Source organism: Gossypium hirsutum, chromosome A05 (assembly GCF_007990345.1).
Source record: "Gossypium hirsutum isolate 1008001.06 chromosome A05, Gossypium_hirsutum_v2.1, whole genome shotgun sequence".
Classification (NCBI taxonomy): domain Eukaryota; kingdom Viridiplantae; phylum Streptophyta; class Magnoliopsida; order Malvales; family Malvaceae; genus Gossypium; species Gossypium hirsutum.
This window is the reverse complement of record NC_053428.1, coordinates 37,664,837-37,677,692: the sequence shown is the minus strand read 5'-3', so window position 1 is coordinate 37,677,692 and position 12,856 is coordinate 37,664,837. Positions and strand designations below refer to the sequence as shown.

The window sequence follows — 12,856 nt, the reverse complement described above, 5'->3', positions numbered from 1 at the left end:
CCCTTTTAGTAAAAGAATATAAAAGAAAGATGTTCATTCTATTTTAGTTCACACCCTTACTTTTATTAAATATTAATTAATTACTGTTTTAAAATATTTTAATTGAATTTAGCAAATAATACATTAAAGTTTATTTTCTTTCTATAGATGGTAGACAATAGTCTTTGTTTTTTTTTCATTTTAACTCCAAAATTCTAGTAAGTAATAACTTATCCAATGTTTTCCAAGAGTAATTGAGACAGTCAACAACTGAGTCTCTCCATAAACGATTCCTCGATCCTTTCTTTTGATCCTTCCCATGCAATTTCTCACTTTTCCTTCTCTATAAATTGAGCAATAAGTTCCCATACTCTTTAAAACATCAATCTTGTTAAATTTACAGTAATTTGAAGCAAGCCAGCATTATAAGCAAGCTTGCCAAAGATGGTTGTTGCAGGGCCAGGTTTCAGTGGTGGTGGCAAGTTAAGCATGAAAAGCTTCGCCGTTCAGGTCCTTACAGGGCCATGGCTAATCTTTTTCGGGTCAGTGTTGATCATGTCCGCTGCTGGTGCCACCTACATATTCAGCCTCTACTCCAATGAGATTAAAAAATCATTAGGATATGATCAAACGACCCTCAATCTGCTTAGTTTCTTCAAGGACCTAGGCTCCAACGTCGGTCTCCTCGCCGGCCTGATGGCCGAGGTGACGCCGCCATGGTTCGTACTATCGGTCGGGGCGGTCCTCAACTTATTCGGCTACTTCATGATGTGGTTGGCCGTCACCAAGCGGATAGCTAGGCCTCAAGTCTGGCAGATGTGTTTGTACATTTGCATCGGTGCCAACTCTCAAGCGTTTGCTAACACGGGGTCTCTTGTCACCTGCGTCAAGAATTTCCCGAAAAGCCGGGGCGTCGTGTTGGGGATACTTAAAGGTTACGTTGGACTCAGTGGTGCCATCCTCACTCAGTTGTACCATGCCTTTTATGGCGACGACTCCAAGGCCTTGATATTGCTTATTGGTTGGCTACCGGCAGTCATTTCGATTTGTTTCGTCGGTACAATTCGGGTCATGAAGGTGGCTCACCAGGGTAACGAGGTCAAAGTTTTCTATAAATTCCTTTACATTTCTCTTGGCCTTGCTTCTTTCTTGATGATCATCATCATTTTCGAGAAGACAAACGACTTCACAAGGCCTGAATATGGCGGCAGTGCCGCCATGGTAACTTTCTTGCTGTTTTTGCCACTTGGTGTTGTGATCATGGAAGAATACAAGCTTTGGGAGGCCAAAAACAAGGCCTTAAATGACCCTTCGCCATTGAAAATTGTCACTGAGAAGCCAAGTTCCGAGGCCGAAAAACCTTCGTCATCGACCGCGGCAACGGTTTTATCCGAGTCGAGCAATGATCAAGCCGATGTCTCCTGCTGGAAAACCGCATTCAATGCGCCCAATAGAGGGGATGACTACACAATTTTGCAGGCACTTTTCAGCCTTGACATGATCATTCTTTTCTTAGCAACAACTTGTGGCGTAGGGGGTACCTTAACAGCAATTGACAATTTGGGGCAAATTGGGACCTCCCTAGGGTACCCAACAAGAAGCATAAGCACATTTGTATCCCTTGTGAGCATATGGAATTATTTGGGCAGGGTTGTAGCAGGTTTTGTCTCAGAATTTTTCTTGATGAAGTACAAGTTTCCTAGGCCCCTAATGCTCACCTTAATCATGCTGGTCTCTTGTGTTGGTCACCTTCTGATAGTTTTCGATGTCCCTGGAGGCCTTTATGTTGCATCGGTCATCATTGGATTTTGCTTTGGGGCTCAATGGCCATTACTTTTTGCTATCATTTCTGAAATTTTCGGCCTCAAATACTATTCAACTTTGTACAATTTTGGGTCAGTGGCAAGCCCAGTTGGGTCATATTTGCTTAGTGTGAAATTGACTGGGAATTTGTACGATAATGAAGCTAGGAAGCAAATGAAAGCTTTGGGGATTTCAAGGAATGACGGTGAAGATCTTGATTGCCATGGGGTTGAGTGTTTCAGATTGTCATTCATTATCATTACAGCAGTCACAGTGTTTGGCACTTTTATTTCATTTCTTTTGGCTTACAGGACAAGGAAATTTTATAAGGGTGACATTTACAAAAAATTTAACGAAGATGGAAAAATGGTCAAGACGGAAATGTCGTCCACCATAAATAGAGATGGATTACCAGAGGTAAAAGCAGTCGAAAATGGCATCAATCATGTGGAGGGAAAAGGGGCTGGAAACAGCCTTGGACCGGAGGAGACCAAGGCAGGGTAGGGTTGTGTTACTATTTAAAACCTCTAACAAGTATGATAGGTTTTCTTTGTGTTTTTCATATATATAGATTTTCTTTATACATATAGTTTTTGCTAGGTATGCAAACCCAAAAAGGAGTTTTATTATAAATTTTACATGGTTTTGAATAAGAACAATCGAGGTTTGGCAATTTTGGAAACTACTTATTTGATATCACAGCCATTCATTCATATATGAATATTCATTTTTATTTAATTTTGGATATATCAATGTATGAAAATAAATAAACAAAAGAATAATATTTAATATACTATTAATGGAGTTTTTAAATTCTACAAGTAAATTGAGGGTTGATAAGTGTCTTATAAGAATACAATAAAATATTAAATAAATAAATATATATATAACAATTTTTTGAAGAGATTTGTAAAATAAAATAATACATTACTAATGTACTAGATACAAACTTATAAACAAATACGATGCATATTAATTAAATTTGCATTAAAATGTAAATTTTTTTTCAGTTGCAAATTATTATAAACTTTATAATTTTTAGTACCAACGTACTAATTAGGAAGAAAAAAAAGAAATGAAAATTTAAAATTTCTTTTATATAAAATAAATTGAGATATTCATAAAGTTAGTGGAAAATTAATTAGAACCTATCAAATGTAAGCAGTTACATATCAATATTTGTTTTCTTTAGTATCAAATTAATCCATTTTATAGACAGTTTTAAACGATATGTATAAAAAAGAATGGAATTTATTTATATTATTGTAAAACTTAAGTAATTTTATATCATTATGTAACTTTTTATATGATTAAATTTTAACAATTCAATTGTCATATTTCATGCACCATTTATATAAATCACGTACGTCAAGTTTGATATAAATTTAAATTTTCTAATTATTCGTTTTATGCACACAAAAAAATCCAACCATTAAATACATATTAATTAGATAATATTTTAGATCAATATAATATAGATATTGGATCGATTCAAAATTTTACATGTATAAAGAGTGTAAATATATTAATAAATTCAATGATTGAATCGTTAAAATATTATTTATATGAAAAATTATGGAAAGATGTAAAACCACTTCAATTTTACATCGATATAAATGAATTCCTCCCGTATAAAATTAATATGTAAGATTTTTAAATTTCCCAATTAAATATGAAACAATAATAAACAAATAAACAATAATAGTTTGTGGTGGTGGCTCATTGAGAAATTACATGAGATCATCACTATAAATTAGACTTTTGGACTTGAGCAGTTGAATTGGAGAAGTTTATTGGTCTTGTAAATTTTTTGCTTGAGATTAAGGTGTAATCAAGTTAAGTCGAGTTCAAATAATATCAAGTTTAAATTTGAGTTTGATATTCGGTTCGAGTTTGATTGAATATTTATTTTTAAGTTTAAGCTCTGCTCAAGATACAATTGAGCTCGATTAAGTTCGTTTACCAATTTTTGTATTCAAGCTCAAGTTTTTGACTTAATAATTAACCTTAGGGTTAATAATATATATTAAGGAAATAAGTAATTTATAATATAAAAATATGGAAAGCTCGATAAAGCTCACGAGGTGTTCAAGTCAAGTGTTATTAAGCTCGAATTTGGCTCGATCGATAGCTCGAGTTGCTCGAATCGAATTAGAAGTTTTTTTAACCGAACTCGCGTAACTTGCGAGTACTAAAGTCTTATTTATTCCCCTAGTTGAGATGTAGGATTAATAAATTAAAAGGTATTATTGGATTAACTATGGTTGGGTTGAAGGTGTTGTCTACCATTGATAAATGTAACACCCTAAACCCGACCTAGACGAAAAGACCAAGACTAGGATGTCACACCTCTGTTCGGTGCTCACTGACCCTTACTAAAACTACTACCACCCCTACCGGTACCCCAACCTCTAGGTGGTTGTGGAGTCACCCTCGGAGGCTAAATAGTACTCGCAATCGCAACTAGTGCCGGAGCTGGGACCTAATCAGGTCAGTGAGGGCAGTTTTGAACTGAGTGATCCATTAACCTACAACGGAGACAAACCTCAAATTTCCTCCAACACTCGCCCGACTGGCGTCTCCCGCAATTAGCATAACGCTCTATCATATTGGAAGCAAATGATGCCTCGTTCTTGGGAGGTCCATCGGATCTAGCCCATTTATTGGGGCACTGAATAGAACCAAAAGGACCTGAATCTTTCCTCCCCTTACTCTAAGCTCTCTCTCAATCTTTCCTCCCTTTACTCTGAGCTCTCTCACAATCTTTCCTTTCACGCTCAATGCGCTTGACTTCTTCATTATTTTGGCATTATCAACTAAAACTGCAAACACTCACTCCATCTGAAGAGCCATCAGAACACGCAGATCATATCACAATCCGTCCTCAAACCACACGCATTTATCATACTCAGTCACAACTAGTGCTCGAGCATACCTGCTCAATCTTAGAAACTCAGCCTTGTACTCGCTATAGACCTCTCCCCTTGAACCAGATTCATAAACTCGCGTCTACGAGCCTTGTACGGGTATATAAAACCAATTTATAATCATAATAAAATAGATCATACAGTTTAATTTATTCCATACACATCCTACAGACGACTTACACCTGCCTCGTATGACAATTATGGCGATAACAAAACTTTGGCGATTCCAGCTCACATACTCATGTGGGTGCACGTGTGACTCCACGCGGCCTGACACACAGTCATGTGCCTCTATTCACAAGTCAGTGATTTACACGATCTGGGCACACGCCTGTGTGCTGCCCGTATGCCTTACATGTCCAACACAAGTCCGTCTCCCCTGCCTGTTTGTCTCTAATACATAATATTGAGTCACACGATCGGACACACACCCATGTGCTAGTCCGTGTGACTACTGACCATAATATCTCACACACAGCCTACCATACGCCCGTATAGCTCGTCCATGTGTCTGAAATCTGAAGTGAGTCAGTTACACAGTCCAGCACACGATTTTCCACACGACATACACACACGCTCGTGTGGCAACCGGTGTGTCGTCAACTATCCCATACCCAACGATAAAAAAAAACAGAAGAAGAAGGGTTTCGATACCCTACCTGAAATAATGACAACCTAGAAGAAATCTAGAGACTCCTAAAACCTAGAAACCAAAACCAATTACTCAATTAATAGAGATTCAAAGGAATACGCTAAATCACAACAACAACCAATGTAACAACCTTCAACGCACAAACCCAAAATGAACAAAACTTGCTTACCGACAGTTCAATAGTGCACACTCAAGTTCTAGACAACGAGAGAAGCATTAGGCGTCTCTTGACCTTTCCCTAACCTTCCGTAACCACGAGCAAACAAAGCAAGACAAAATCGATCAACACCCTCACCTCAGGATTTCAAAGAAATTCGTAATTCATACATAACAACTAGAATTACTATGGTTTAATCTTACCTTTAAGTACCGAAACAACCAGCGGTACGATAAGATTCAACAATTAACCTAACAAAGCATTATACGAAGGAAAATTCCAGAACGATGCCAAAAAGAAGAAGAAGAAAAATAAAAAGAACAATGAGCAAAGAAAATAAAAAGAAGTTAAACATGTGAGGAATTCGTTTAAAACTCTGAGATTGGTATTAACGGAGAAGTGCAAAAATAATAATATTCCTAAACGTAGGCACAGAGACTTGAACATCAAACCAAAAGGTATACATATTCTTAATCGTCGAACTAACAGGCTCATTCTTAAAACGTCCAACGCACAGAATTTAACTTACATTACCCATTCAAGTCAAAAGTTCAATTAAAGAATATGCAAAACTTTAGAAATACGACTTGAACCTCTGACCTTCAATGAGCAACCAAAGCACATTACCATAGAAACACTCACATTTTCATTGACACAACCTAATAGAAAAACTCACATTTTTGAGGTGTTACAATGAAGCTTAGAGGTGAGAGAAACAAAAAGGGTTAGAAGGCCATAACACTTGTGGGATAATTTCAAACTGGTGATACTACAAAGAAAAAAGGTATTTTGTGAAAAAAAAAAGTGAGTTGTGTTTTATTTTTAAAAATAACATATCAACAGAACTCTTGAAATATATGAGCTAATTCAAATAAATGTAAATTTTAAAATTTTATAAGAAATCTAGTTGTCAGATGACTTCGTGAACCAATAATTACATGTTTTAATTATGTTTAATGCATTATATGTTCATATAACTTTATATATATTGACACATCCTTAAATATCATAATATGATTTGAATTTGGGACACACAAATTTTAAAATTTTAACATAATTATTGACAAATATGAAACTATCAATTTAGTACTAGAGAGAGTGCCTATTTTCGTGCCTATCAAATTTGTGTGGAGATAATTTCCATATTTAGGTGTTAGCAATTTATTGAACCATATATTTGGGCTTTGCTGATTATATGGTGAATATCTAGCCTATTATGAAATATCATACTGCTTGAGAATTCATATATTGGTAATAAATTTCGATTGAAATTTCTCAAAACAATCCCTTGGATTATGGACTTTGAATTGGATCGAGGTTCTTTTGATGAGGTGCCATAGAGTTCATCTTTACTTCATATGTTATTATTATATTGCATTACTCTTATGGTATTATTGTTTTATTTGAATTGTATTAGATCTTCTCTTGTAAATGTACGGGCCCAAATTTGCCATGCCCTTTAGAAAACCCAATACTAATAACAAAACCCCAAAATTAATAAGTCTAATGTCCAAATTGCAAACAATTAGCAGGCCTAAATTACCCAACCATGGCCCAAACACAACCCAAAATCCCTAACCCAGCCTCTATTAGCCCAATAAGCCCAAAACATTAAGCCTACTCAGAAACCCTAGGGTTTTTGAGCCTCCCTCGCGCCGCAGACACCACCCACGTGCCTCAGCGCACACTCCGCCCGAGGATCGACGCCTTTGCACGGAAGTGTAAACTCCCTCATCTGTTGACCCTCCATGGACCTGCAAACATGGAAAAGAAAGGAAAACAGAAAAAGCAGAGCCAAATAGTAACAAACAATAAATTTTTTTGTATTCGGCTATATAGCCACAAACACGAAATATTGTAACGGACACAGACGATTAAGCAATCAAAAAGCAAAAAACAAAAAAGGATGATTTTAAATCTCATTTACTTGTGCTTTTTTTCTTTCAATTTTCCCCTTTTTTATTTATTTTTCTATTTTTTTAATTTCTTTTTTGATAAAAATATAAAGAAGATGAGAAGAGGAAATTTACCCGAACCCCGGGGTCGCGTTGTCGGAGTCCATCTCCGTCTTCGAAGTCGGACTCAAAGGGGAAGAGGGACCTTCTTCTCTTGATTTTTTTGGGGTTCAACAGATGGCCTTCAAAGGTGCTCCAAAACCGGGGTAAAAAAAACCCCTTTTCTTATGGCCCCGATCACCACCTACGATGGTTTCACGACGACGGCGCAAAACTAGGGTTCAAACCCTAACAGAAAAAATAGAAAGAGATAGGAGAGAGCAAAAGGGCTCTCTGTTGTTGTTTTTTTTAAAAAATAAGTGCAGAAATGAAGTTTTAAAAAAAATTGTTTTTATAGGAGAATGAAACGGTGTCGTTTTGCACCTAGGTCACCAACGCCAAAACGGCGTCGTTTAAGGTGATCCATGCGCTACCCAACCCGCTCTAGGGGGGATCCGCGTGTTTCACTCATTTGTGTTTCTTGTGCGCTTGGTCCTTCCATTTTCAGGGCGCTATAATCTGGTCTTCATTGGTTTTTCTATTTCTTTTAAATTTCACCGCATATTTTGTGTCTATTTCAGTTTAGTCCATTTTGAAACGCAGCGCCTAGGGGTTAGGGATAATTTCCTAATCGACCCTTCATGTGTTTCGGAGTGTTTCACCTAGGTCCCCGATGGCCTATTTTCGTTATTTATAATTTTTCCCTTGAATTTTAACTTGATCTCAGCCTAGTCCTAACCTATTAATTTATCTACTTGTTTACTTATTCAGTTTTTGGAACTGTTTTAGTTTCATTTATTTTAAGTTATTTTATTTTAAATCACTTCATTATTATGTATATTGAAATAAATTTTGCACATTCTTTTATTATTATTATTATTTATATATGTATATTTATTTATTTTAAACTATCATGCATATTTTTATTTGGAGATTATACATGTATTTTACGTTTAAGTTTCCTATATGTCATTTAATTACATTTTTTTACATGTTAATTATTTTAAATTCTTTTATTAGATATTATAAATTTATTTGTCATTATTTGTTCTAAGAATTCATATATTACCTATATTAAATTGTTTATATATATATATGCATCTTTTATATATATTATTCACTTTAAATCTACTTTTCATATATTATTTTTGTTAAACTCCTTCATGCCATCTTCAAATATTTTATAAATTGTTTATTTTAGATTGCCCTATATATTATTTTGTTATCTTGAATATTAATGGTTTCTAATTGTTTTATACCATTTACTTTAAATCGTTTTTTATAGTATCTATTCTAAACTTGTTTTCCATACCTATTATCTATTTAGAATTGTCCCATTGTTTATTTAAATTGTCTTATCGTTCATTTTATTTCTTTTCGATTATTAATGTGGGTGCCCAAATTACTTGTGTTGTATGATTATTGCCAATATGTATCGAAGTTCTTTATTCATATTTTCATGTATTCGTGATTCATTATTATGACATTCATTCATAAATTATTATGCCATGCTCGATATTGTCATTTATTTCCATTTCATTAAAGTCATTTCAAAGACCATATAAATGGTACATTCGTTTTATTCAAAACAAGGTAATATTTCGTGTTTGCAAATTTCGAGAGATTGTGCCCTACGTGTTGGGTTTCGATTTGTCATTTGACCGAACAACCAAATATCCTTTTTAAAATTTCAAAACATGAGTTTCGGAAATTATGAGATGGTTTTGGTATCGAAGGTTTGAAATATCGTGTGCTACGTGTTGGATGTGATATTTTATTTCTTCGAAACAAGAGAATTTTAATCGTTTCATACTATTACATTTTTATTCAAGATTTTTTTAAACAAGGCAATATTTCGTGTTCGGAAATTTAGAGAAATTATGCCCAACGTGCTGGGTTTCGATTTATCGTTTGACGGAACGACCGAATATCCTTTTTAACTTTTGAATGCATAAATTCTGGGAATTATGAGATGATTTTGATATCAAAGGTTTGAATGTTGTGTCCTACGTGCTGGATGTGATGTTTTATTTCTTCAAAATAAGAGAATCTCAATATTCACTTCAAGTTATCTAAACATGCATAAAAAGGGGATCGTGTTTAAAAATTTATTTTAAAATTATTTGTTTTTCAACTTTCAACATTAGGACTTTAATGAATCGATTAGGTACCAATTTTGGGCGTGACGAGGGTGCTAACCCTTCCTTGTACGTAACCAACCCCCGAACTCGTTTTTTCAACTTTCGTAGACCAAAATCGTTGTTTTAGTAAACCAAAATGTTTTATTAAAATGACCAAACTTCTTGGTGATCCGATCACACCTAAACAAAAAAAGATTGGTGGCGACTCTCAATTTTCGTTTTCTTTACAAAATATAAAGTCGATCCCCGTTTTTTCAAAAAAAATAGTTTCGATAGCTTGGAGACTCCACTGGGGATCACGAGAGTCGAGCCATAAATTGATTGATTTTTGTCCTTTGTCAAAAATTGGAAATTCGTTTTAAACTTGTGATCCCTTCATTGCATTTCATCCGTTTTCCTACGATTTTCATTATTTTATTCCTATTTTCTATATTGCTTATTATGCATATATCCTCGCACATTGCATTGCATGACCGTTGTGGTCACACCTCTTAAGTGGGAGTCAGAAACTATTCCTTCATGAGGTTTTCACTTCCGTGTAGGATAGTGGATCGCTTTCGGGATACATCCGTACCTATGTCTTCGTGAGATTTTCATCTCCGTGCAGCCATAGGGAAATGTATTCCCCTGAACCGAACTCGGTCTATATGAGCCTATAATGGGTGAGGATCGAGGAATCTGCTGGTTCGGGCACCCTTACTCTAGAGCCAAACCACATATAATGAGCCCTAAGAGCCTACCCTAGGTAAAACCGCACTAGACCCTAGCGATTACCCGAATAGGTGCTTGATATTTCCTGTTTGTTTTGAGTTCTATTATACTGACTTGCTATGTTTTGCTGTTACTGCATGGCATTTCATCATAAAAAGGTATTGATTCCCATTCGGTTACTAAGTAGAAGAGCTTAGCATGGAAAAGGGGTTTCTTGATAGAGTGGACGATAATGCGGCAGTCCGAGTATGGTCTGAGACGACACAGCAAGAGAAAGGTGATAGTTTGACCGAAAGATATGAATCAGAATTGTGGGATTTCACTCGTACCAGTGTGACTCAAAGTGACCTAGAAGAATTAAAAGAGATATGGGTTCAATGGAATGACGAGGTCAAGCAACTCTTTTATTGTAATTACGGTGACCTACCCTATTTGCTCGATGCAAAGGTGGACAAGCATCTGTTTCGAGCCCTCGTGCAGTTTTAGAATCCCGCCTACAGTTGCTTCACCTTCGGAAGAGTAGATTTGGTACCTACTGTAGAGGAGTACATGGCTTTACTTTGTTGCCCGAAGATTCAGGTCGACAAAGCCTACTTAAGAGCTACTAATGTCACAGCTTTTGTAAAAAATTTAGTGAGTATCACGAGGATGAGCGAATAGTGGGTTGCAAGTCGAATTAAGCATAAAGGAGACAGTAAATGTATTCCTTAGAAGAACTTGAGGGATCTAATTCTAGCACATCCTGATATGAAAAAGAGGGTTGACATTTTCGCTCTGAGTATCTACGATTTGGTTGTCTTTCCCAAGGCTTTAGGATATGTAGATGAAGCGGTCTCAGACCTTTTCGATCGACTTGATAAAGGGGTCATACCCGTCCCAGCAATTCTAGTAGAAACTTTCAGATCCTTTAACACATGTCGGAGGGCGGGTGAAGGAAGATTCATAGGGTATGCTCAGTTATTGTTGGCTTGGTTTCATTGCCACTTTTGGAGAGTAGAAAAGGCCTCTTATCGAGTTTTCTCCGAGAACTACTCCCCACTGAAGAATTAGTGGGCACGCCAAGGCGGGATGACCTTTCTGAAGAGAAGTGGATGGCGATTCTCCAAAATTTACAAGCTGAAGATATTGAGTGGAAGGCCCCATGGATGATCCCTAGTGAGATCTTATATCGATGTGGGGACTTTGACTGGGTCCCCTTACTTGGGATATGGGGAGTCATTGGGTATGCTCCACTACTTGTATTAAGACAGTATCGATCGAGGCAGTTCGTACCAGCGACACAGGGGTTAGCTCAATGTGAGTTCTCTTATAAAGACAAAAATTATAGGAAAAAGGTTCGTGAGATGTCAAATGCTTAGAAACAAACCCGAAGAATGAAAGGATTCATGGCGGGTCCAATGATGACCCCCGAGTATGACCGGTGGTATGGTAAAAGAATCAACAACAACATCCCAATGCCAAGTTAGGAAAATGCCTGACCGATAGAAGAGCATTTACAAGTAGTCCCATCCGAGTTAAAAATCATCACGCAAGACTTTGAGAAAATGAGCTCGGAATTGGGAAAGAAGATAGAGCAATTAGAGGAGGAAAAGATGCGGCTAGGATTAGATGTCGACATCCACAAGCTAGAGGTTGAGAAGCTAAGGAAAGGGAAGAATAAAGCCGAAGAAGACTTAGATAGTCTGAAGACTGATTATAAAAAGCTGCGTATGTCAATAAGAACTGCCGGTTTAGGTAAAACATCGGATCATTGGCGTCAAGAAATTGAAAAAGAAAAGGCTAGAGCCGATCACTGGAGAAGAAGTTTCAAGATGTTCGAGTGCGGGATGATGTTTTGAAAAAGAGATTGTCAGAAAACCAAAGAGAAAAAGAGAGGTTAAAAGCTCGAATAGCCGAATTGGAAAAATCACTACATTTGCATCGTAGCCGTAACTCCGTAATTGAGTTGAAGACCAGCCTAAGTAAAATCGAAGAGTTGAAAGGAAAAATAAAGGAACTCGAGACGGCACTACAAGATAGCAAAAGTCGAGTGGAATTCCTTGAGGCAAACAATGAACATTGCAAAGAACTACTTCACCACTCTCAAGATCAAATCAGAAATAGAAATTATGTCATGGGCGAAGCTGTGGCTCAAGTTCGAGAAGTAGCCGATCATTTGCAAACCTTGGCAGTTCAGGCTGATGTATTGAGCTTAAAGTACGAATCAGAATCAGAACGAGGCCGAAACTTACCTTGGCTTCTTAGGAAAGTTAAGACTTTGGGTATTAAGGCAAAGTCGTATATGCAATTATTCGTTCTATGTAAAGAAATTTTGCTTCTAGCAAAGTTGTTCTAATGAAATTAAATAAGAATCAACGCCTCTTTTTGCATTCATCCATTCCTTTGCATTCATGCATTTGCATTATATTACATCATATGCATTAAAGGTCATAAAAATATTCTAATCAATTAAAATGTTTCAGTAATCTAGAAACTGATGAAAATCTCCCAAA

The 12,856-nt window shown here is 36.3% G+C and overlaps 1 protein-coding gene across 1 annotated transcript; it reads left to right on the top strand.

Moving 5' to 3' along the window:
• Positions 1 to 284: 284 nt before the first annotated feature.
• LOC107957414 (uncharacterized membrane protein YMR155W) lies at positions 285 to 2,455 on the top strand. The gene has a single exon (XM_016892933.2). The coding sequence runs from the start codon at positions 424 to 426 to the stop codon at positions 2,284 to 2,286; it is 1,863 nt and encodes a 620-aa protein (XP_016748422.2). The 5' UTR covers positions 285 to 423; the 3' UTR covers positions 2,287 to 2,455.
• The last annotated feature ends 10,401 nt before the right edge of the window (positions 2,456 to 12,856 follow it).

Coding starts and splice junctions, on each gene's coding strand:
- LOC107957414 (XM_016892933.2), top strand. CDS start 424: ATGGTTGTTGCAGGGCCAGGTTTCAGTGGTGGTGGCAAGTTAAGCATG.